This window comes from Ostrea edulis, chromosome 5 (genome assembly GCF_947568905.1).
Source record: "Ostrea edulis chromosome 5, xbOstEdul1.1, whole genome shotgun sequence".
NCBI classification, from domain to species: Eukaryota; Metazoa; Mollusca; class Bivalvia; order Ostreida; family Ostreidae; genus Ostrea; species Ostrea edulis.
In genome coordinates, this window is record NC_079168.1 from 2,043,864 (window position 1) to 2,070,869 (window position 27,006).

At 35.1% G+C, this 27,006-nt stretch overlaps 1 protein-coding gene across 3 annotated transcripts in view; it reads left to right on the forward strand.

The window, feature by feature from the left end:
• Nucleotides 1-4,470: 4,470 nt before the first annotated feature.
• LOC125650192 (ubiquitin-like modifier-activating enzyme 6) overlaps nucleotides 4,471-27,006 on the forward strand; it is a 40,659-nt gene continuing 18,123 nt past the window's right edge. Inside the window, exons 1-17 of one of the 3 annotated variants that reach the window (XM_056166989.1) lie at nucleotides 4,471-4,599; nucleotides 5,706-5,753; nucleotides 7,277-7,371; nucleotides 8,144-8,172; nucleotides 9,055-9,143; nucleotides 10,886-10,997; nucleotides 13,376-13,456; nucleotides 14,843-14,965; nucleotides 15,460-15,583; nucleotides 15,920-16,029; nucleotides 17,203-17,265; nucleotides 17,634-17,710; nucleotides 17,961-18,027; nucleotides 20,402-20,548; nucleotides 21,607-21,674; nucleotides 22,273-22,351; nucleotides 23,022-23,099. In XM_056166989.1, coding sequence (XP_056022964.1) covers nucleotides 5,713-5,753; nucleotides 7,277-7,371; nucleotides 8,144-8,172; nucleotides 9,055-9,143; nucleotides 10,886-10,997; nucleotides 13,376-13,456; nucleotides 14,843-14,965; nucleotides 15,460-15,583; nucleotides 15,920-16,029; nucleotides 17,203-17,265; nucleotides 17,634-17,710; nucleotides 17,961-18,027; nucleotides 20,402-20,548; nucleotides 21,607-21,674; nucleotides 22,273-22,351; nucleotides 23,022-23,099 — 1,383 coding nt within the window. In that variant the 5' untranslated portion in view covers nucleotides 4,471-4,599; nucleotides 5,706-5,712. Of the gene's footprint in view, nucleotides 4,600-5,705; nucleotides 5,754-7,276; nucleotides 7,372-8,143; nucleotides 8,173-9,054; nucleotides 9,144-9,276; nucleotides 9,393-10,885; nucleotides 10,998-13,375; nucleotides 13,457-14,842; nucleotides 14,966-15,118; nucleotides 15,131-15,459; nucleotides 15,584-15,919; nucleotides 16,030-17,202; nucleotides 17,266-17,633; nucleotides 17,711-17,960; nucleotides 18,028-20,401; nucleotides 20,549-21,606; nucleotides 21,675-22,272; nucleotides 22,352-23,021; nucleotides 23,100-27,006 lie in introns of those variants that run through there. The other 2 variants (XM_056166990.1, XM_056166991.1) reach the window with 2 other exon arrangements.

Genomic DNA, 27,006 nt, shown 5'->3' on the forward strand with positions numbered 1-27,006 from the left:
TACCCACACGGAGCTAAAATTGGAAATTGAAGGTCCGAACTTATGACTATCTATATTACACACCAACGAGTAAATAAAGCATTATGTTTACTCTAAAATAAATAAACATTACCTTTTGACATACATTCCACACTGATTTCACAAATTCGCCATCTTTAGTCACGTGACATAAACTTTACAAAAACTTGGGCGGATTTCATTTCATTTGACACCGCGCGGGAAAATTAATAATACGCGGTATAGGGGCCTATTTCACCTGCTTCAATGTCCTTTTACAGTGTCATCTATATTCAAGAAGACCACTCATCTAAAAACACAAATAATTGGCTTAATGTTTTGTAATGCCATATTCAGTTAACGTTAGCCCCTCCACTTGTAATATTTATTTACTCAATCCCCTCGAAGGTTCAAAACTTGTAGAAGGTGACCATTTTGAAATTATTTGAGTAAACAATTTTTAAGGTGGTGAAAACACCGTGGAGCAGTTGATAACGATTTGAAATTTTTGTACAGTCGACAGGTATCAAAATTACAGACACTAAGAAGTAAAGCATATTTATGATGAATACTTCAAATTATTTCCTGGTGCAACAAATCAACATATATTGGCCTAGGCCTACATGTATGTAGTTAGGGTAATGGTTATCAGCCGAAAGTTAACTTCAATGACAGTAATAATCATTCATAGAAATAACAGGTTTCTATATATATGATAAACTATTGTCATATACCCCCAAGAAGAGTATTCGGTAAATGCTTTATTGCCAGTAGTCATCTGCCTATAAGATATACAACTCCCCCCCCCCCCCCCTTTTCTGTCATACTTTCTTTATCATTTTTTTTTTTTTTTTTACAACTGTATGATTATAATACTTGAACCTGGTCTTATATTTTACAATAAACATCAAGTTGGCCTCAGTTGAAACATTCAATGAAAACTTGAGCATTGAACACATGACAACCTTTCTTCGGTAACTAGATTTCTACAATGCCCAGAGATTTTAAAATGATATATTTAACATGATATCATGTTCTCGGTGTGTGACATATTTTGTTAAGAAAAGCACACTTTTAATAAGTGAAAGTTCTCAATGTGACGTAAAACACCACCTGCACCCCACCCCACCCACATAAACAAATAAAATAAAATGCAAAAGGTATATATGCACTCCATCATCAATATTGACCAACGAAGAGTTGTCCCAATATCTTTAAGTTCTGGGAATATATTCAAATAGTGACGTGTTTCTATCTGCAAGTTCAATGAAATTATGGGTAGATATACGAAATCTGCATATTATTTTCTGAGTGCGAATTGTAAGCAAAGTGACGATTTTTCCAACTCAAACTTTGTTTTAAATAGCCTTGACAGGGTATTGCAGTTTTCGATCTTATGACTATATCCCCAGTGGAATTCCACATTGTATAGATCTCTATATAATAGGTTTGTTTCAAGTGGGATTTTGAAGGAAAAATTGTTGTGTGTGTTTCTTTTAATTTTTTTTTCACTGTAATTTGAAATTAGTAGGTCTAGTAGAAAAATACCTTTATATACATTCACCTAGTCTAAAATTTGCAGAATGTTTCATACCAAGACGGTATATTATTACTGACATTAATTCTGCCTATATGATTTATGCATGTAGCGCTCGTAAATAGTGCATGGTATCCGGGTATATCGAAAACATCAAAAGAAAAATTCCTGGTATGTGGAAATAAATGAGTTATATTCGTGACGCGTCTCCTATATAGGTTATACCAGCGAACCATCACTGTACAAGTCACATTTACCGCTATAGAATCCATGATGTATATGTAACATCGAGTCTGGCTGTACAAGGGATCGAAAGTGTGTTTGGGGGTGGAGGTTAATAATTTCAATCTATTTCCTATTTATAGTCAAGCAGATATAAATTGCTGTTACTGTTTGACAAAACTGATACCCCCCCCCCTCTCCCCCCCCCCCCCCCAAAAAAAAAACAAAACATCAGATGTTACCGCCCCTCTCTTTTGTCTTTGGGATAGTTGTACTGCATATGTGCTAAATGTGCGTAGTGCAGCTTAAACATGCTATAAATGTGCGTGATGCAGCTTTAACATACTATAAATGTGCGTGGTGCAGCTTTAACATGCTATAAATGTGCGTGATGCAGCTTTAACATACTATAAATGTGCGTGGTGCAGCTTAAACATACTATAAATGTGCGTAGTGCAATTTAGACATGTACATGTAAATATGCGTTGTGCAACTTAAACATGTTAAATGTGCGTATAGTGCAACTTAAACATGTTAAGTGTGCGTAGTATATTCTAAACATGTCATATTGCGCGTGGTTCTATTAGGACAAATTCTAATTTAGTTTTGTAGTTAGAGTGTCCACAGCATGGTACAGACAGGGACACATTTTTTTTCCCCAGTGAGATGAAAAATGTTAACCCAGGTACGTATACAGTTCGGGTAAAAAAAAAATGCGTATGTTATTGTTAAAGGAAGAAATGTTTGTGGTTCACCTTTAATTTAAACAATATTTTATTATGTATGAAACATAAATAAAATAATGTGGTTCACCTTTAAAGCAGGGGTGGTAGTGAGGTCCCATCTATAAAGCAGGGGTGGTAGTGTGGCCCCATCTATAAAGCAGGGGTGGTAGTGAGGTCCCATCTATAAAGCAGGGATGGTAGTGAGGTCCCATCTATAAAGCAGGGGTGGTAGTGAGGTCCCATCTATAAAGCAGGGGTGGTAGTGAGGCCCCTTGCGAGCCCAGGGTAGCTCCCCCGGGCTCGACATGTCTAATGTTGTTATGACACTGGACTGTTAATTTAGTATCGGTCTTTATTTGTGTTTTAATCATCTGAGATGAAATGTCGTATGTGAATACATATATACATACCGGTATGATGTTATTGTAATGAATTTGAGATAATTAATTTCCTTAGAAGTGTACAATGTAATTGGTAGGTGGACACGAAAATGTTCTCTTCAACAGTGAAAACTATGAAAATACGTTATGTAAGGGGGTCAGAATATCTAATTTAGATGAAGTTAAGGTTAGAAAACATATTCATTCAAGGACAAAATATCTATTTCCAAGGACACCTCCACCATATTCAACTGTCGCCTCTAGAATAAATTGTATATTCAATTCCCAGGATTCTAAACTGACACAATGACGGTTGAGTTCAAAAGACTAATTCTGAATAATAAGAAGGCCTGTGGGTCTTAACGGTCATATCGAATTACATGTATATATAATTATACACTCTAGCAGATGTTAGAGCAGTGTTGCTTGAATAATTGACAATTGCGCTAATAATTTATAAAATGAAAGGTAGATTTGTATTTGGTGCCCCCTCGCCGCGTGTTCTGGACTGAAACCCTTTGGTTTGACCTTGTGAACTTGAACTTGGAGTTTGACCCACTTTTAAGAACACTCAACATATTAAATATATCCGGAACTATTAAAGGTGGGACTTTCGTATTTTGTATATAGATTCTTTATATATGGCAAGACCCTGTACACAATGGTGTTTGGTCCTTTAACCTTGGAATTTGACCTACCTTATAAAAAAACCCCACCCGACCTATTTATTTTCTCCTGAACTATTCAAGGTAAGGCTTTCATATTTTATATATAGGTTCTTTATGGCAAGACCTTATCATTATGTGAAGTTTAACCATGTGACTTTGACCTTAGAGCTGGACCTACTTTTAAAAAAAAATATCTGACCAATTCAATATCTCCTGAACTATTCAAAGTACCTATTATGTAGATCTTTCATATTTCGTTTCTTGATTTCGTATGACAAGACCCTTTATTTCGTACTATGACCTTTGACCCTGTGACCTTGAAATTTGACTTCCTTGTAAGGAAACAAAACCTGTTAAATATCTTCAGAATTACATCGTCTAAACTATTTAAGATGGAACTTTCATACTATGTATGTAAATTTCTTAAGGCAAGGTCATACCATAATCTATGACCATGTGACCTTGGTTTTACCTAGAACGGCAATTAAGATCGTGTTAGTCACATCGGTGTTGATGCATCTCGGTGTTATGTTAATTCATTTTCAGTTATGTTTTGATCCTTTGGGGCTAGGTTGGGGCCACAATACGGGGTCAAAAATTTTCATGGGAAGGAAAAAAAATTACAAAAATAAAATAAATCTGTTAAAAACCACAACGGCTTAACAATGGCAGGTCTAAGGTTACTCAGGTGAGCGACATGGCCCATGGGACTCTTGTTTTTATCATAATATTAACAAAAACCAATGATTTGAAAAATTATTTTGTTATTTTTTTTTTTTTTAAATATTTTTATTAATTAATTGATTAACCAAACCAAACACCTTCATCTTCTCTTGTTCAAGTTGAGGGTGCGTGACCCTCGGCACAATCAAGAAACCCTTTCACTAAACAACACTACGATAACGCCTACAGCCGAGCGAGCTAAAATAAGATAAACTCGAAAATAACATCGGGCTCGGAATTCTTGTCGCGGAGGTTTTGCTTACTAAGTAATAGTAAGTCAGTTACCGGGTGTGTGAAATACTCGCATTTAATGCGAATCTGAACAATTTAAAGCTGATTTTGAACAAGTAAGATGTTTATTCTTTTATATAAAGTGTATTAAATGTCAGATAGTGTCCAATTTACTAACTTAACGTTGGTAAATATTTTATTTCTGACAAGATGGTGCAATACCACAGAGGTTTCCAAGATGATGCTAAGTCTAATTATATCATTTAGTTGGAATAATGAAAGTCTATGTCAGTTGCGCTAATGAATCTGTCAGTAGTATGTCTTGCAAATATATTTGGAGCAATACATTGGTAAGGAAATCCCCTTTACTTGAATTTCCTCTGGTATTTTTTTTTTTATTCACAGGCACCTGTTTCTCCTAATATTTTTGAAAGAATGATGAATACATCTTATTGATTCACAGTAGATAAAAGTGCATGTACTCAATGTTATCAGTTTTATGACTCATCTTCAGAGTATGAATTTCTTAAAAGTAACTGACTATATAATGTTTTGGCTCACAGTATAGTCACGGAAGTCGGCAGTTTTATCAATAAAGGTCTACAATGTAAACAAGAACCACTGAGCCTCATGAGCTTAATGGATAAAACTGCTGACTCCTGTTGTATAATTTAGTTTTCTTAAATGTGCATTATTTTTCTATAATTTTAAAATTGTTCCATATTCCACTGCTGGTGGAGAAATACTTTCTCATATCTAGACAAGGCGATGATGCTGAGGATATGTTAATTATTTGTTACATACAGTCTAGTATTTGTTAAGTCTGTAGTCAGCGTGCCTCAACTTATTTTACCTGCTGGAAAACTCCATTGGTTACAGAAGCCTACCAAATACACAAATAACGTTACAACGAATTGTTTGTTTTGTAGCTGAAAACCTCTGTTCCATCGTTATAAATATAATTATTAATAAAAAGTTGAAAAATATAGTTTAATCTTGCTTTCATTGAATTAATTTTAAGAAATTATTTTATTTTCAATATCAGCAGTATACATATAAATGGTTTGCACTGTGATGTCACGATTATATTGCATGGTATTGCATATATAATTTTAAATTCTAGTCAGTAAAATGATTTGAAAGTGAAATTTTAAACTAAATACAAGAAATAGATTTCATGGTAATACAAATTTTTCTCAATGATTTTTTTTTTTCATTTTAGACTTAACATGGAGCAACAAGAAGTGGAGATTGACGATTCTCTCTACAGGTAATACATACACGTACATGACCCCCACCATGACTGAACAGTGTAAAACTAGGCATAGTGTCTCAACTTCTTAGTCATGAAATTTTTGCATCAAGATTTCAATTACTAACACTAGTACAAGTATATAGAGAAATTATTTCTCCTTTAAAAGGTGACTTTGCGTTTTTGTGGCGTCGGTGATTATTTTTTGTGGCGTCAGTGATTATTCCTTATCTTTGTTTTAACATTGTAGGACCCGCCCGACAGACTTGTAAAAGTCCGGTCATGCTGAGATTGTATTTGCTGCATTTTTATTTATTTTTTTTTAAAATAAATTTCATCAGAATACTACTTTTTTTTCATGTACTGCAAATATGATTTTTTCTTTGTGTTACAACAGGAAATCATCCACAACATACTTGAAGTTCACATTTTTTTAATTGAGAAAATCATACTGCATGTAACATTGACAATTGATCAGACACAGTGAATTCGATGATTGCACTTATGGCGAGATAAAATATATATTGTCCAGCAGGCGTGATCAGCATGTAGCACCTAGAATTGCTAGAAAATTGCTTGAACTATCTTTTACTACTTTTATGAGAATGTACATTATACCTGCTTATCTATATATATACCATTCATTTTTCTCTCTCTTTCATTTGGTCATTTAAATGATACATGTACTTGCCAAACAGTAATAATTTACTTGAAGTATTTTGCACGCTGGTGTAGTCATTATGTCTTTGGCACTGGACGTAAAAAATACGATGTACAGTAAAAATAATAGAGTCTATAGATAATGCTTATCTCTTCATTGAATTCAATCCGGGGAAGGATGCATTACTTGGTTACAAGTAAGCATAGTAGAAATTTGAAATTCAGATTGATGTCTTAAATTAGGTTATCCATTTCATGCTGTACTATGTAATATTGTTAAGGTAGAACGGTGTATACCACAACTTCAGTTTCAGGCAGTTTTTATAATTTAAATCCCTGAAAAACGACAGCAATATATCTATATCTATTAAAAAGCCCACTATGCAGTTTATGCTAAACTCCACTTCTTTCTTTCCCCCATTGAAGCTCTAATCAGGTCACATAGTTTTGAATGTACATGTAATTTGTTAGAATGGCTCCTGACCAGTGTTCTCTTAGCCAACTGAAAAAACACCATGCAATTTATACACTGTACTAAAGCTCAGGAACACCCATGAAATTATCCCCTGGCCTCATCATACATGTTTTGTAATTCAAATTGCAAAAAATGACTGTAATATATAGTCCCCCCCCCAAAAAAAAAATCACCATGCAGTATATTCTAAAATCCAGCAGCTGCCCCACCCACCCCACCCCTTTTTATTCCTAAGTGCCTCAAAGTGTCAAAGTGGTCCCAGATTCCCGACCCACATTTATTTGCCTCAAACAGCTACAATATGAATTGTTTTCAGTATGTTTCCTTTTATTTAAATCACAACATGGACAACATTGCTACAGTAGCTCTTGCTATGGTTATATATTGTGCTTTTTTTGTATTGTAGCCGGCAACGCTATGTGCTGGGAGATTCTGCAATGAAGCAAATGGCCAACTCCTCGATTCTGATATATGGTATGGGAGGCTTGGGAATCGAAATAGGTAAGTTGAGGATTTTGAGACTTGGCACTGATCGATGTAACAAGTTCGTATCGGAAGCAATACTGTCCCATCAGACTTGGTCATCAGAAGTCAGAGTCTAATGTATGAATGTATATAGTAAAACACAGTCTCAGTGAACACATTTGTAAGGAATTCATGTTTACCTCAAAGTGGTTTTCATTCCCTGGAGTTTTGAAATACATTATCAACTTATTGGATATATAGGAATTACGTTTATAACGAGTCAAAAGTGATCATCCTCACCCTTCAGCATAATTTATTGTATTTATTTCGGATGATTAAATGAAGTTGAAACTTTCATGGAAATTGATCACTTGATTTCAATTGCATTATAAAGTTATGTTAATTATTTTCAAATCTATTTACGTATTCCTTTTAACCTCAATTAACCCACATGACATTGTGTGTAAGACATGAAAACATGTCAGACCACTAGAAATGTTCAGACAGAAAGTTTAGTGCAGCATAGTTTAGCAGTATATCTATCACATGCATGCAAAGGTTGTTCATTTTAAATAAGATTATGTTATAATGCTATCAGTGAGAAGCATTATTCTATCTCATTGAAATCATAACTTAATTCAATCTACTCCCTAAAAAATTCTGAATTTTTCATGACATGTATACCTTTCATTAATTTAAGTTTGAAATGATTAAATTAAAGGTATATTCATTTAATGGAAATATGTTGTTATGAACTTTTTTAGCAGTGTGTATTAATTTGTTGACATTTTTTTTGTTTCTTTCGTAGCTAAGAACATAGTATTGGCAGGAGTTAAGGTGAGTCCACTTTCCTGTGTAACGGGAAATAATTTCCTTTATTTAACGATTATAGATAATTACCTTTATTATGAGTAATTACCACTGTGATATTATGAAATATTCAATGATAATGTTTATTTGCAAGAACTTTCATTTTTGAAAAAGAAGGTTCTTTGTGAAAAATTTGATAGAGGCATTGTGGAGAACATTTGAATGGTCATAGAAAATTATATGAAAAGCTGATAGTGGGAGATCACTGTACTAGTCACAATCGGCTAATAATTCGAGATCAGAACTTACTGATAAATCTGATAATTTGAGATCACTGTACTAGTCACAACTCATTGATAAATCTGGTAATTCGAGATCAGAACTCGCTGATAAATCTGATAATTCGAGATCCCTGGCAGAGAATGGAACTTTAATACACAATAATAGATTTCGGTGTCTGTACAATCATGTCATATTAGACTATTGATAATCATTAGTCCACAGAGATTTAAAACACAGTTTAATATCCAACAAAATATTAAACAGTGTGATCATAGCAAGTGACTCTATACCTAACTAGTATATATCAAAGGTTTTATTGTTAGATTATATCACTATTCAGATGAACTTTTGACCTAACTCTATACCTAACTAGTATATATCGAAGGTTTTATTGTTAGATTATATCACTATTCAGATGAACTTTTGACCTGACTCTATACCTAACTAGTATATATCAAAGGTTTTATTGTTAGATTATATCACTATTCAGATGAACTTTTGACCTTTGTTATATTATATCACTATTCAGATGAACTTTTGACCTTTGTAAGATTATATCACTATTCAGATGAACTTTTGACTTTTGTTAGATTATATCACTATTCAGATGAACTTTTGACCTTTTAGAGTGTAACCATCCAGGATGGCCAACCAGCCGTCATACAAGACCTGGGAACTCAGTTCTTCCTGAGAGAGGAGGATGTAGGAAAAAACAGGTCTGTATCTGTAGGCAACTAGCCGTCACACAAGACCTGGGAACTCAGTTCTTCCTGAGAGAGGACGATGTAGGAAAAAACAGGTCTGTATCTGTAGGCAACTAGCCGTCATACAAGACCTGGGAACTCAGTTCTTCCTGAGAGAGGAGGATGTAGGAAAAAACAGGTCTGTATCTGTAGGCAACTAGCCGTCACACAAGACCTGGGAACTCAGTTCTTCCTGAGAGAGGACGATGTAGGAAAAAACAGGTCTGTATCTGCAGGCAACTCATGAGTATGTAAGTCTATCTCCCAGGAACTCACGAGTTTATAAATCTATCTCCCGGGAACTCGTGAGTGTGTAAATCTATCTCCCAGGAACTCATGAGTGTGTAAATCTATCTCCCGGGAACTCGTGAGTGTGTAAATCTATCTCCCGGGAACTCACGAGTTTATAAATCTATCTCCCGGGAACTCGTGAGTGTGTAAATCTATCTCCCAGGAACTCACGAGTGTGTAAATCTATCAGGAACTCACGAATGTGTAAATCTATCTCCCAGGAACTCACGAATGTGTAAATCTATCTCCCAGGAACTCTTGAGTTTGTAAATCTCTGTCAGCAACTCATGAGTTTGTAAATCTGTATCTCAGGGTGTAAATTTTGTTGAGGTCATTACATTTTTTCTAATGCAACTTTTTCCATTAAATGATGCATAAAGGACTAATCAGAGACTGAGTAAGGCCTGTAGCTCACCTGGACGACTTTGGACTAATCAGAGACTGAGTAAGGTCTGTAGCTCACCTGGACGACTTTGGAAGAGTGGAAGACTTGGGGTATATTCATTCTATCAGCCTGGACTTTGACATGTAAAATTTACTATCTCCTTAGGAAAGATTAGGTGGATTGTTGCAAAATAAAAAGACCCAATTTTTAAACTCAGCCCCTAAAATTGACCTGTGTTGAGATCAATGTTCAGTTGCCTGTCAATCAAACTGTCAACAATAGAGCTCAATTTGATTGACAGGCAAAGAGACCATGGTCATCTTCTATCCAAAGTAGGTGATTTAAAGGATTTTCAAATCTCAAGAGCCACTCAACCAGAAAGGCTATTATACATGAAAGCATCCAGGAAGAAGCCACAGAAAGGGTTTTAAATTCTACATAGGAACATAACTAAGGAGAAATTCTTTAAAGAATCATCTTTTCAAGAAGTTACATTATTGAAATTAAGGACTATTATATGTGCACTGTGTTTTACAAATCATTTATAATGCATCTGAAATGATTATACAGTAGAGCCTCAATAATTCAGATGCCATTAATCCAAATGTTTCATGTTCTGGATGATTTTTGTGGGAATTGAATTTTTTTATACATTATTTTGCAACATTGATATGGAAATTCGAGTTCATGATCCAGACTGTCAGGTTTTACTACAAAATGTTAAAATGCATTGAAAATTGTATCATTAATCTGAATGATAATTCTTATGGAAGGTCAGCCTTTCACAATTTTAGTAAGGTGTGAATTGTAAAGAAAAACATAAGCCATGCTTCATTTATCCAGACGATTTTGCTGGGAAGCAAAGTGTCCAGATTAACGAGGCTCCTCTGTATACCGATAATAATGCCATGCAAATAGCATGGATCTTTTTTTAGGGGATATCACTAGCATGAAGTCAGAGGAACTCAGAATATCTACCCATGACAGTCAACTTTTGTACGTAACACAACAGTAAGATTTTGATGGCTTGATTTTTCAGAGCTGAGGCCAGCAGTACGAGATTATCTGAGCTCAATCCGTATGTGTCACTCACTGCCATGACGACATCCCTAGATAGCAGCGCGGACCTCGGATATCTGACAAATTTTCAGGTAAGTCACACAGTGCAAAAGTGAGCTAGGGTTTCCTCGGCCACTCTCCGACATTTAAACCTCGTCAGTAAACAAGATTTCATCTGAGTGTGGTTCCCTCAGCCACTCTCTGACATTTAAAACTCATCAGTAAGATTTCATCTGAGTAAGGTTCCCTAGACCACGCTCCGACATTTAAACCTCGTTGGTAAGATTTCATCTGAGTAAGGTCTCTTCGACCAGTTTCCAACATTTAAACCTCGTCAGTAAACAAGATTTCATCTAAATTAATATGTTTGCAAATTCATCACTTGAGGAACTTTATATTTTGTTTTTGGATATATGAGAGTAACCACAGAAGTGCAATGCTGTGGTTTTTGATCGTGGAAGACGAGGCTATGTTGATGATGCTGCAGTGTTTTTTGATTGTGGAAGACGAGGCTATGTTGATGATGCTGCAGTGGTTTTGATTGTGGAAGATGAGGCTATGTTGATGATGCTGCAGTGGTTTTGATTGTGGAAGACGAGGCTATGTTGATGATGCTGCTGTGGTTTTGATTGTGGAAGACGAGGCTATGTTGATGATGCTGCAGTGTTTTTTGATTGTGGAAGACGAGGCTATGTTGATGATGCTGCAGTGGTTTTGATTGTGGAAGATGAGGCTATGTTGATGATGCTGCAGTGGTTTTGATTGTGGAAGACGAGGCTATGTTGATGATGCTGCAGTGTTTTTGATTGTGGAAGACGAGGCTATGTTGATGATGCTGCAGTGTTTTTTGATCGTGGAAGACAAGGTTATGTTGATGCTGCTGCTGTGGTTTTGATTGTGGAAGACGAGGCTATGTTGATGATGCTGCAGTGGTTTTTGATTGTGGAAGACGAGGCTATGTTGATGATGCTGCAGTGGTTTTTGATCGTGGAAGACGAGGCTATGTTGATGATGCTGCAGTGGTTTTTGATCGTGGAAGACCAGGCTATGTTGATGATGCTGCAGTGGTTTTGATTGTGGAAGACGAGGCTATGTTGATGATGCTGCAGTGTTTTTGATTGTGGAAGACGAGGCTATGTTGATGATGCTGCAGTGTTTTTTGATCGTGGAAGACAAGGTTATGTTGATGCTGCTGCTGTGGTTTTGATTGTGGAAGACGAGGCTATGTTGATGATGCTGCAGTGGTTTTTGATTGTGGAAGACGAGGCTATGTTGATGATGCTGCAGTGGTTTTTGATCGTGGAAGACGAGGCTATGTTGATGATGCTGCAGTGGTTTTTGATCGTGGAAGACCAGGCTATGTTGATGATGCTGCAGTGGTTTTGATTGTGGAAGACGAGGCTATGTTGATGATGCTGCAGTGTTTTTGATTGTGGAAGACGAGGCTATGTTGATGATGCTGCAGTGTTTTTTGATCGTGGAAGACAAGGTTATGTTGATGCTGCTGCTGTGGTTTTGATTGTGGAAGACGAGGCTATGTTGATGATGCTGCAGTGGTTTTTGATTGTGGAAGACGAGGCTATGTTGATGATGCTGCAGTGGTTTTTGATCGTGGAAGACGAGGCTATGTTGATGATGCTGCAGTGGTTTTTGATCGTGGAAGACCAGGCTATGTTGATGATGCTGCAGTGGTTTTGATTGTGGAAGACGAGGCTATGTTGATGATGCTGCAGTGGTTTTTGATCGTGGAAGACGAGGCTATGTTGATGATGCTGCAGTGGTTTTGATTGTGGAAGACGAGGCTATGTTGATGATGCTGCAGTGGTTTTGATTGTGGAAGACGAGGCTATGTTGATGATGCTGCAGTGGTTTTTGATTGTGGAAGACGAGGCTATGTTGATGATACTGCAGTGGTTTTGATTGTGGAAGACGAGGCTTTGTTGATGATGCTGCAGTGGTTTTGATTGTGGAAGACGAGGCTATGTTGATGATGCTGCTGTGGTTTTTGATTGTGGAAGACAAGGCTATGTTGATGATGCTGCAGTGGTTTTGATTGTGGAAGACGAGGCTATGTTGATGATGGTGCAGTGTTTTTTGATTGTGGAAGACGAGGCTATGTTGATGATGCTGCAGTGGTTTTGATTGTGGAAGATGAGGCTATGTTGATGATGCTGCAGTGGTTTTGATTGTGGAAGATGAGGCTATGTTGATGATGCTGCAGTGGTTTTGATTGTGGAAGACTAGGCTATGTTGATGATGCTGCAGTGGTTTTGATTGTGGAAGACGAGGCTATGTTGATGCTGCTGCTGTGGTTTTGATTGTGGAAGACGAGGCTATGTTGATGATGCTGCTGTGGTTTTGATTGTGGAAGACGAGGCTATATTGATGATGCTGCAGTGGTTTTGATTGTGGAAGACGAGGCTATGTTGATGATGCTGCAGTGGTTCAGGTTCTGTTTTTCTCGTTTCAGTGTGTAATTTTGACGGAAGTTTCTATGGATGTTCAAATACGAGTGAACAACTTCTGCAGAGAGCAGACCCCTCAAATCAAGGTGTGTATCTTACATTATATCAAAATCATTTCTTCATATGAAAAAAAATTTCCTGTTCTATTTCTCATGGAAATTTGTTGTGATTCTGATATCTCTGAAGTTATACTGAAGATGTTTTAAAATGATTTAACAAATTTTATCCAATCCCAATGTAAATGTTATCAAAGTTTTGCAATATTTACATTATTTTCAATAATGTTTTGTCATGTATATACCAATGCTGTTTTGTTGTGTTTTATTTTGGTTAAAACACAGACTTTTCAACTTCTATAAAAACTTATATGCATATATCAATGAAAAGAAACAAATTTAATTACTATATTCTAAATTGTTGGAATTATGACAAGTATAAAAACTATGGAAACATGGAATAATTGCAATTTATGCAAATGATCTCACTGCATTTATACCCCCATAATAGAAATAACCAAGACATTTATGAAATAGATCATAGGCATATTGTTTTTAGCCTGTATCTCAGTTGTCTATGCACAACATTAACCTTGGTCACACCTTTAGAACTCTGTAGTATAGTGACTGCTTATCTGATGAATTGAAAGGTTAAAGGTCAAGCCATTATTCAGGATTCAGATAGAGGGTTATACGAAATCTCAAAAGAACCAAAAACAGTTTCAAAACTGTGAAGTTCGACTAGATATTACAAAACTAATATTTCTAAAGATTGATACACGTATATCTATTATATCAAGGTGATGTGTTATGTTTTATATTACAGTTTAAATCAGTTTCAATCTAATTAAAACCAGATCCTAAGATATGCTCACAATCGCTACAATAGGATCTGACATAACCCCATAGGGGGTCACGTCCGCATGACCTTTCGCTTGGAATATTCATAAAAACTATCAGCCAGTCAGATTGCGCCCTACAGGCAATGATGGTTATTTTGGTGGTTCCCGGCAATTCGTAAACGAGTTGCAGTAATTTTTCTCCCACAAAGTTTATTCCACACTATAAAATTGTTTATTCTCACATATGGAATTTTAAACTTTCTCAATAATGCCAAATCTATTCCGTTTATTCAAACAACAAAACGTACAATATAAAATACACCCAAATTAATTAATTGTGAAATGCGATTTATGTATGAATTTGGATGGGTATGATTTCAATAGCTCTAATTGGCTAACATAAAGTTTACATAAACATGACCCCTAGTCGGGTTATGTCAGATCTTCTTACTCAGAGTATACGGCGCTGATCTAAGAAGTCTGATTTTGAATTAGATTGAATCAGTTGATATATTTCGTATTGTAGTTTGTATCAGCTGATGTGTTATGTTTCGTGTTACAGTTTATATCAGCTGATGTGTTATGTTTCGTGTTGCAGTTTATATCAGCTGATGTGTTATGTTTCGTGTTATAGTTTATATCAGCTGATGTGTTTGGAGTGTGCTGCGGCACGTTTTGTGATTTTGGAGACCGGTTTGAAATCATGGATGCCGATGGGGAGGAGCCAAAAGAGATTCTAATAGAGAAAATAAGCAAGGTTTGTAGAACTGGGATAGAGAAACTAAGAAAGGTTTGTGGAACTCTTATAGAGAAAATAAGAAAGGTTTGTAGAACTGGGATAGAGAAAATAAGAAAGGTTTGTGGAACTCTGATAGAGAAAATAAGCAAGGTTTGTGGAACTCTGATAGAGAAAATAAGCAAGGTTTGTGGAATTCTGATAGAGAAATAAGCAAGGTTTATGAAACTCTGATAGAAAAATAAGCAAAGTGGATGTAATTTTGTCATTTGCAAATCGTTATAATCAAAGAGGCAAAAGTATATATACAATAGGAGCAGACACTACAGTGGTGTGTTAATGATTGACTTTGTATTAAGAATCAACTGACGTGTGGAAATTTTTCAATATTCTGTTCCATTTTTTTGCAATTTTTATTGTTTGTGTCTTGAAATTAAACACATGAATATTTATTTTATATTTCACCAGGACAAATGGTGTAGACATAAAAAAAAAAATCTCTCTCAAACTTGCAGGGTAATCCAGGAGTGGTCATGTGCTTTAAAAATAAAATTCATGGCTTTGAGTCTGGCGATCATGTGACTTTTAAGGAAATCAACGGAATGACAGCCTTGAATGGTCACACCTGTCAAATCAAAGGTAAGTTATCATTTATGGGTTATCTCCCTTACCTATTGATAAAAAGTAGCTATTCACTCCCGAAAAATGGGAAACAATTTTCGTCAATGATGGAATCCCATAATAGATTTACTATAGATGTATTTTATTTCATGTCGGATTAAATTTCGTTATTTTCGTGTCTAGGAAAAAAACAACGTCGTCTATTTTTAAGCTGGATATTAAATATTTATATCAGGGTTTATTGATAAAGCTGGATAAATATTTGTGTCAGGTTTTTTTGATGAAGATAGATAAATACATGTGCGATGTTAATTCTATCACTGTAATTGATGCTGTCTTCTCTTCTCTCCTCAGTAACATCACCCTATTCCTTTGAAATCTGTGATACATCAGGCCACGAGTTTGCACCTTATGAACATGGTGGCATTGCCAAGCAGGTTAAAGTGTCCAAGATGGCGTCATTTGTAAGTTATACTGAATTCATCTTAGCTTTATTATCTTCAGTCTCCTCGCGATTTCAAGAGTGCAGGGTGGGAAGAAATGTGGAGTTGTTCATTCCGGAGATGGCATATTTAGTTTTGAAATTCTCAGTACTACAGATATTCTATTCAGTGTTTCCAGTAAATGTAGGTTTTGTTTACTGAATCAAAAATAAAGTACCTGTGACTGTAGGTCAGCGGTGGACAGGTACCAGCAGTTGTTGTGTGTTTTAGGAGAGACTGGACACTGGCATAAAAAAATTATTTGCTGATGAATTTTCCTTATACTTGGTAGAATTGTAGTATAGGGAACCCTCATTACCAATGTATGCATGTCCAAAACATGCGAGGTTTCTTGTCATTGAAGGGAGGTGTCCGTATGGAAGAGTTACCTTTCCTGAAAAGCAGTGAAAACTGATTAACATTTCCTCATAGTCCTGTAAAACTTTCGCTGAAATTAATTTCCAAATATTTTTTCAGATTTGTGGTCTAGTTAGAAATATAATCAACAATTTTGTGAAAATTTTGCTATGTAAAAATGCCTTTATGTTGCAGATACATTTATCTGATTATATGAAAAAATTGTGTCAATGAAGTTTAGTAAAAACACTTATGTATGAAATATTTTTATGGACTTAACAAGTCTGAAATGGGAATATGAATTACTCAAGCTTTAATACCACAATGCTAAACTATGACGATATTTAACTAGTGCTCTCGCATCATTATTTATGAACTCTAAAGAAATCAAATTTATTCTGAATATTTTTTTTTCAAATTTGAAGGAGAATTGGTGGAGAAATTCAAGAAAAATATTTTAAAAATCCCAGAAATCACTTCTCAGCCATTTTTTTTATTCGCCCAGGCTTGAGAGCCCTTAATCACTGTGACATGATGTACAAACAGCTATAACAACATAGCTTACTACGGGATGTCCGGTAGTTTAGTAGGCTATGATGTCATAGCTAGTAAAGTGACAACAGCCACCATTATGATGTCAGGTTTCTGACTTCATTCACGTGATCAGTGCCCTGCCTACCCTCACTCGTCTTTCTGATTTTTGAAATCAATGATTCTTAGAATATAAAGGAAAATTCTGTATTGTATTTGAATGGAAATTGTACAAAATAATCCTTGTTTTGTTTTCCACTTTTCCAGAAATCTTTAGAAGAGGAGATTAGGAACCCGTCTCTTTTGGTTCCAGATCTGTGTAAATATGAGGTAGGTTTTCAGATTTGTAAATATGAGGTAGATTTTAAGATTTGTAAATATGAGGTAGGTTTTCAGATTTGTGAATATGAGGTAGATTTTAAGATTTGTAAATATGAGGTAAGTTTTAAGATTTTTAAATATGAGGTAGGTTTTAAGATTTGTAAATATGAGGTAGGTTTTTTAGGCTTTTTATAAAATGTTTAAATAAGGAATATCATATCTTTCATTGATATTTGCTTTAGCAATGTAAGGTATCTATACAGTTGATGTTATTGTTGACAACAATATTTTCATCGTTTTGTGCATATACAAAACACAATTTCCACGAAGAAGCAAATTGTATGGAATGTCTGATTTGTGTTATCTCTGTGTTGCAGGCTCCTGCTAATTTGCATTTAGGTTTCCTTGCTCTTCATAAATTTTACGAAAAATATCACAGATACCCAAATGTTTGGTGAGTTTGCACTTTCGCTGGAGGGGTAGGGGTGGGGCAGGCAGATTAATTTTTGGTATGGTTGTCTGACAACAAGTAGGCGTGGTTTATATGGTAATATATTGTGTGACACGGTAATGAGGTAAAGTGTAGGTGTAAATGTAAATACATACTAATTATTTTGACATACATTTTTTCTACTTGATTTATTTTTTACAAATTGCCATAAACAGCCCAATGTAATTGTTTTATTGTATGGTGTTTTTTTTAGGTGTGTGGAGGATGCCAATGATTTTATCTCAATCGCTAAAACACTGAACACACAACTAACAAATCAGGTAAAACTGTAATGAGATAAGACAGTGTACAGGTAAAACTGTAATGAGAGAAATATAAGACATTGTACAGTGTAATAGCTTAATGTTATGAATTAATTTAAAACAAAAACTAACTATTCAAGTGTGAGTGACTCGTTTTTAGGTCACCTGAATTCATTCAGGTGACCTATTGCTATCTGTTTTTGTCCGTCGTCGTGCGTCGTGCGTTAACATTTGAACATTTTCAGCTTCTTCTCTGAAACCCCTGAACCAATTTCAACCAATTTTGGCATATAGCATCTGTGGGTGAAGGGGAACAAAAATTGTGAAATTCGTGGTCCCTGCCCCCCTGGGGCCTGAGGGGTGGGGCAAAAACCATCAAAATGAGTGTAATTTTAAAAATCTTCTTCTTTACTCCTGGACATCAAGAAGCCAAACTGTGGGCATAATTATAATGAGCATTGAGCCCTCTACCAAAATTGTGAAATTCATGGCCCCTGGGGCAGGGGTTCTTGTGTTAGGGGGGGGGGGGCTCTATTGGTCATATAGTGAAAATGGCAAAAACCATCAAAATGAGTGTAATTTTAAAAAATCTTCTTCTTTACTCCTGGACATCAAGAAGCCAAACTGTGGGCATAATTATAATGAGCAATGAGCCCTCTACCAAAATTGTGAAATTCATGGCCCCTGGGGCAGGGGTTCTTGTGTTAGGGGGGGGGGGACTCTATTGGTCATATAGTGAAAATGTAGAAATTCTTTGAAAATCTTCTCTGTCTCTGGGTATTAAGTAGACAAACTAATAGCATGGTAATGATGAGCAAGGATGCCTCTTTATACCCCCCGCAACAAGTTGTGGGGGAGGTATACTGGAATCGAGTTGTCCGTCCGTCCGTCCGTCTGTAGACGCAATGGTTTCCGGGCTCTAAAGCATTATCCTTTCCATCTACCGTCACCATATCATACATATGAACTACCCATGGGATGAAGATGTTCCCTATCGATTTTGGGGTCAAAAGGTCAAAGGTCAAGCACGCTGGACATCGAAGTAGCAATATGGTTTCCGGGCTCTAAAGTGTTATCCTTTCCACCTACAGTCACCATATCATACATATGGACTACCCATAGGATGAAGATGTTCCCTATCGATTTTAGGGTCAAAAGGTCAAAGGTCAAGCGCACTGGACATTGAAGTAGCAATATGGTTTCCGGGCTCTAAAGCATTATCCTTTCCACCTACAGTCACCATATCATATATATGGACTACTAATGGGATGAAGATGATCCCTATCGATTTTGGGGTCAAAAGGTCAAAGGTCAAGTGCACTGGACATTGAAGTAGCAATATGGTTTCCGGGCTCTAAAGCGTTATCCTTTCCACCTACAGTCACCATATCATATATATGGACTACTAATGGGATGAAGATGATCCCTATCGATTTTGGGGTCAAAAGGTCAAAGGTCATGTGCACTGGACATCAAAGTAGCAACACTCAGAAAAGAGGTAGTTTATACCTATTACCAACACCCTTTGGGAGATTGGGGTAAGCGGGGGGTATTCTTAGTGAGCATAGCTCACAGTACCTCTTGTTAAAATTTGTGAAATTCATGGCCCCTGGGTCAGGGGTTCTGGTGCTAGGGTGGGGCTCTATAAGTCATATAGTGAAAATGCATTATTTCTTTGAAAATCTTCTTTTCTGTTCTTGGGTAATAAGTAGACAAACCAATAGCATGGTTATGATGAGCAAGGATGCCTCTTTCAAAATTGTGAAATTCATGGCCCCTGGGTCAGGGGTTCTGGTATTAGGGTGGGGCCCTATTGATCATATAGTGAAAATGCATTTTATTTCTTTGAAAATCTTCTCCTCTGCTGCTGGGTATTAAGTAGACAAACTAATAGTATGATAATGATGATCAAGGATGCTTCTTTCAAAACTGAAATTTATGGCCCCTGGGTCAGGGGTTCTGGTGCAAAGGCGGGGCTGACCACATAGCTATTCAATGTTTCTTCCATCCAAAAGTAAAATTCTTATATTTAAACACAAACCTAATTCAAACATTGGAAGGTTGTTACATGATACTCAGGTGACCTATAAGGCCCCTGGGCCTCTTGTTTAATGTATGCTTTGTGATACTTTTTTTTATGCCCCCATGATCAGAGATCTGGGAACATATAAGTTTTTGGTCTGTCTGCATAAACTTTAACCTTGGCCATAACTTTTGAATGAATGGTGACAAGGCTTTCATATTTCGCATGCATATTCCTTGTGACAAGACCTTTTTTTTTTTTTGTACCGAAGATTTTACCTCTTGACCTTTACCTAGGAGTTTGGCCATGTGCTGATTCATAAACAAAGGGAGAGAACTTATTTTCATGTGTTGTATTTTGTACCTACAGGTAACAGCTGTAGATGATGGTATTTTACGAGTTTTATCGTACACCAGCACGGGTTGCTTGGCACCATTGTGTGCTGTTCTAGGTGGCTTTGTTGCACAGGAAGGAATCAAAGCCATAACTGGGAAATTTACACCTCTACACCAATGGGTAAGTATTTGAATTTAATAGGGAGGACAATGGCTCTGATTCATTGCTACATTTTATACCTTAACAGTGTGGACTGTGTAATGCTGAGCTTCTTTAACAATATCTCTACACTGCTACATATGTATACCAACAGATGAACTGTTGTATCTAGATTGTAGAGAAGTTTAGTGATCTTACAGTTACCTGTGACAGTTGTACTTGTATTGTAGAGAAGTTTAGTATTCTTACAGTTACCTTTGACAGTTGTACCTGTATTGTAGAGAAGTTTAGTGATCTTACAGTTATCTTTGACAGTTGTACTTGTATTGTAGAGAAGTTTAGTGATCTTACAGTTATCTTTGACAGTTGTACTTGTATTGTAGAGAAGTTTAGTAATCTTACAGTTATCTTTGACAGTTGTACCTGGATTGTAGAGAAGTTTAGTGATCTTACAGTTACCTTTGACAGTTGTACCTGTATTGGAGAGAAGTTTAGTATTTTTACAGTTACCTTTGACAGTTGTACCTGTATTGTAGAGAAGTTTAGTATTTTTACAGTTACCTTTGACAGTTGTACCTGTATTGGAGAGAAGTTTAGTGATCTTACAGTTATCTTTGACAGTTGTACTTGTATTGTAGAGAAGTTTAGTGATCTTACAGTTATCTTTGACAGTTGTACTTGTATTGTAGAGAAGTTTAGTAATCTTACAGTTATCTTTGACAGTTGTACTTGTATTGTAGAGAAGTTTAGTAATCTTACAGTTATCTTTGACAGTTGTACCTGTATTGTAGAGAAGTTTAGTATTCTTACAGTTATCTTTGACAGTTGTACCTGTATTGGAGAGAAGTTTAGTGATCTTACAGTTATCTTTGACAGTTGTACTTGTATTGTAGAGAAGTTTAGTGATCGTATAATTATCTTTGACAGTTGTACCTGGATTGTAGAGAAGTTTAGTATTCTTACAGTTATCTTTGACAGTTGTACTTGTATTGTAGAGAAGTTTAGTGATCGTATAATTATCTTTGACAGTTGTACCTGGATTGTAGAGAAGGCTACTAATTTACAATTATCTTTGACAGTTGTACCTGGATTGTAGAGAAGTCATTAACAAGGAGGAGGCTGCTACTCCAGATATATTTACAAAGAGGTACGTGGTCAATTACATACAATGATAGTATGGATTAAAAGTGTAGGTGTGGGGCCACATCTCATCAATAGAAAGTGTGTGGCGGGTGTATGGAATGCTTAATTAACATATGCTTAAATCATTGTAGATCTATCCGGTTATTTTATGATATCTGCAAATGAATTATTGCTCTCAGTAAATGAATTCTTGCTCTCAGTAAATGAATTATTGTTCTCAGTAAATGAATTCTTGCTCTCAGTAAATGAATTATTGCTCTCAGTAAATGAATTCTTGCTCCCAATAATTCAGTCAGAGCTTGCATCACTTCATTTAGAGGGTACAACATGATTGACAGTTATCTGTAATACAATTCAGTTGTAGATATCTTAAAATTCATTTAAAGTGCAGTTTAAACTTAATAGCAGGGATTTCCAAACCATTTAAAGATATTTTGAATTGAACAAGACTGGGATTTTACTATCTCTCTCTCTCTCTCTCACTCTCTCTCTCTCTCTCTCTCTCTCTCTCTCTCTCTCTCTGAATTGATTTTTAGTATGAGTGCATTACATCTGCCTTTCATACTTATGTATTTTAAATTTAATTTCTGATTTATTGGTAGAGGTGACAGATATGATGCCCTGAGGATTTGCCTGGGACAGAGGAAATGTGAGAGGCTGGCTCAGCTCCGACTCTTTATGGTGTGTATGTCATGAAAAAATTGTATTGCGTTAGTTTACACATGCAAATGACGAGATATTTGGCAATGCACCTGCTCTGTCCCAGAAGTCAAAGTTCAAGAGAAAAATCTAATATGACATTTTAAATTCTGACAATTTTTGAGATATCAACTTTTCTGTGATAGAGAAATATTTATTATTTCCTTCAAAACTTGTATAGGGGTGTACTTAGAATATAAACTAGTTATAAATAAGTTATTTTTGTTTACATTTGATAGTGGTACACATTTTTAAAACAAATTGCCATAATAAGAAGACATTGCTTAGTTGATTTTAATCATCATTTATATCCACTTTTACACAATTGATGCCGTCTAACAAAGAAAAATAATGAAATTCAGGATATGTCTTGTTATTTCATTTTTCAAATACTGAGTCCCACGTAGATTAGGTAGTTACACAGTCGCTGATGAATGTTTTTGTAACAGTACATGTTTATGAACATCATGGTAAACATTTTTTCCTGTCATGTGTACACAAACATCTTTTGTTTCGTACGCTATGGAAGAGTTTAACAAAGGGAGACAACTATCAGATGCTTTCTGTCGTGTTGGACTGTAACAAATAATCAAGACATTTTGATAAGATTTTTAAAAGTTGTTGAATAAATCTGCTCCCTATGTTTTTCTAGGTAGGATGTGGGGCGATTGGCTGTGAAATGTTAAAGAATTACGCTCTGTTGGGGGTAGGCCAGGGACCGAAAGGATGTGTAAGTTACATGTATATAATGACATTGATTGTAAGTTATGTGTATATAATGACATTGTGTAAGTTACATGTATATAATGACATTTATTGTAAATTACGTGTATATAATGACATTGATTGTCAGTTACGTGTATATAATGACATTGATTGTAAGTTATGTGTATATAATGACATTGATTGTAAGTTATGTGTATATAATGACATTGTGTAAGTTACATGTATATAATGACATTGATTGTAAGTTATGTGTATATAATGACATTGTGTAAGTTACGTGTGTATAATGACATTGTGTAAGTTACATGTGTATAATGACATTGATTGTCAGTTATGTGTATATAATGACATTGTGTAAGTTATGTGTATATAATGACATTGTGTAAGTTACATGTGTATAATGACATTGATTGTCAGTTATGTGTATATAATGACATTGTGTAAGTTACATGTATATAATGACATTGTGTAAGTTACATGTATATAATGACATTGATTGTAAGTTATGTGTATATAATGACATTGATTGTAAGTTATGTGTATATAATGACATTGATTGTAAGTTATGTGTATATAATGACATTGTGTAAGTTACATGTGTATAATGACATTGTGTAAGTTACATGTGTATAATGACATTGATTGTCAGTTATGTGTATATAATGACATTGTGTAAGTTACATGTGTATAATGACATTGATTGTCAGTTATGTGTATATAATGACATTGTGTAAGTTACATGTGTATAATGACATTCATTGGGGAATTTTGTGTGTTGTGAATTACAACAGTAGAAAATGAAATATCTATACAAAACATGGATGTATATGTTTCTATTGTAAATAGCATTAATATATGAATATGTATATCACATTAATTCTATGAATATGTATATCACATTAAATGTATGAATATGTATATCACATTAAATGTATAAATATGTATATCACATTAAATGTATGAATATGTATATTGCATTAAATGTATAAATATGTGTATCAGATTAAATGTATGAATATGTATATCACATAAAATTTATAAATATGTATATCACATTAAATGTATAAATATGTATTGTTGGTAACAATAATTATACCCCCCGAACGAAATTCTGGGGGGTATATAGGAATCACCCTGTCTGTCTGTCCGTCTGTCCGTCCGTCCGTCTGTCTGTGCAGATTCGTGTCCGGGCCATAACTTTGTTCTTTGACTTAGGCATACCATATTTGGCACACAGGTAGATCACCATGAGACGATGTGTCAAATACCTTCATGACCTCTATATGACCTTGACCCTTGACCTCAAGGTCAAAATTAAAAGTTTTTTACAATGGATTCGTGTCCGGGCCATAACTTCTTTGTTCTTTGACATAGGCATACCATATTTGACACATGAGTGTATCACCATGAGACGATGTGTCATGTACCTTCATGACCTCCATATGACCTTGACCCTTGACCTCAAGGTCAAAATTAAAGGTTTTATAATGGATTCGTGTCCGGGCCATAACTTCTTTGTTCTTTGACATAGGCATACCATATTTGACACATGAGTGTATCACCATGAGACGATGTGTCATGTACCTTCATGACCTCCATATGACCTTGACCCTTGACCTCAAGGTCAAAATTAAAGGTTTTATAATGGATTCGTGTCCGGGCCATAACTTCTTTGTTCTTTGACATAGGCATACCATATTTGACACATGAGTGTATCACCATGAGACGATGTGTCATGTACCTTCATGACCTCCATATGACCTTGACCCTTGACCTCAAGGTCAAAATTAAAGGTTTTATAATGGATTCGTGTCCGGGCCATAACTTCTTTGTTCTTTGACATAGGCATACCATATTTGACACATGAGTGTATCACCATGAGACGATGTGTCATGTACCTTCATGACCTCCATATGACCTTGACCTCAAGGTCAAAAGTAAAGGTTTTTTCAATGGATTCGTGTCCGGGCCATAACTTCTTTGTTCTTTGACATAGGCATACCATATTTGACACATGAGTGTATCACCATGAGACGATGTGTCATGTACATTCATGACCTCTTTATGACCTTGACCTTTGATCTCAAGGTCAAAATTATAGGTTTATGCCATGGATTTGTGTTCGGACTATATCTTCCATTTTCTTCTACAAATGCATACCATATTTTTACACTCAGGAAAGAGGTAATTTATACCTACTAACAACACCCTTTGGGAGATTGGGGTAAGCGGGGGGTATTCTTAGTGAGCATTGCTCACAGTACATCTTGTTTATTCGTCTGTGTTGTAGATAGCTATAACAATGATGTATATTTCTGTAGATAGCTATAACAATGATGTATATTTCTGTAGATTGCTATAACAATGATGTATATTTCTGTAGATTGCTATAACAATGATGTATATCTCTATAGATAGCTATAACAATGATGTATATTTCTGTAGATTGCTATAACAATGATGTGTATTTCTGTAGATAGCTATAACAATGATGTATATTTCTGTAGATTGCTATAACAATGATGTATATTTCTGTAGGTAGCTATAACAATGATGTGTATTTCTGTAGATTGCTATAACAATGATGTGTATTTCTGTAGATAGCTATAACAATGATGTATATTTCTGTAGATTACTATAACAATGATGTATATTTCTGTAGGTAGCTATAACAATGATGTATATTTCTGTAGGTTGCTATAACAATGATGTATATTTCTGTAGGTAGCTATAACAATGATGTATAATTCTGTAGATAGCTATAACAATGATGTATATTTCTGTAGATTGCTATAACAATGATGTATATTTCTGTAGATAGCTATAACAATGATGTATATTTCTGTAGATTACTATAACAATGATGTATATTTCTGTAGATAGCTATAACAATGATGTATAATTCTGTAGATAGCTATAACAATGATGTATATCTCTATAGATAGCTATAACAATGATGTATATTTCTGTAGATAGCTATAACAATGATGTATATTTCTGTAGGTTGCTATAACAATGATGTATATTTCTGTAGGTAGCTATAACAATGATGTATATTTCTGTAGATAGCTATAACAATGATGTATATTTCTGTAGATTACTATAACAATGATGTATATTTCTGTAGGTTGCTATAACAATGATGTATATTTCTGTAGGTAGCTATAACAATGATGTATATTTCTGTAGATAGCTATAACAATGATGTATATTTCTGTAGATTGCTATAACAATGATGTATATTTCTGTAGGTAGCTATAACAATGATGTATATTTCTGTAGATAGCTATAACAATGATGTATATTGCTATAACAATGATGTATATTTCTATAGATAGCTATAACAATGATGTATATTTCTGTAGATAGCTATAACAATGATGTATATTGCTATAACAATGATGTATATTTCTATAGATAGCTATAACAATGATGTATATTTCTGTAGATAGCTATAACAATGATGTATATTTCTGTAGGTTGCTATAACAATGATGTATATTTCTGTAGGTAGCTATAACAATGATGTATATTTCTGTAGATAGCTATAACAATGATGTATATTGCTATAACAATGATGTGTATTTCTGTAGATAGCTATAACAATGATGTATATTTCTGTAGATTGCTATAACAATGATGTATATTTCTGTAGGTAGCTATAACAATGATGTGTATTTCTGTAGGTAGCTATAACAATGATGTATAATTCTGTAGATAGCTATAACAATGATGTATATTTCTGTAGATTGCTATAACAATGATGTATATTTCTGTAGATAGCTATAACAATGATGTATATTTCTGTAGATTGCTATAACAATGATGTATATCTTTGTAGATAGCTATAACAATGATGTATATTTCTGTAGGTAGCTATAACAATGATGTATATTTCTGTAGGTTGCTAT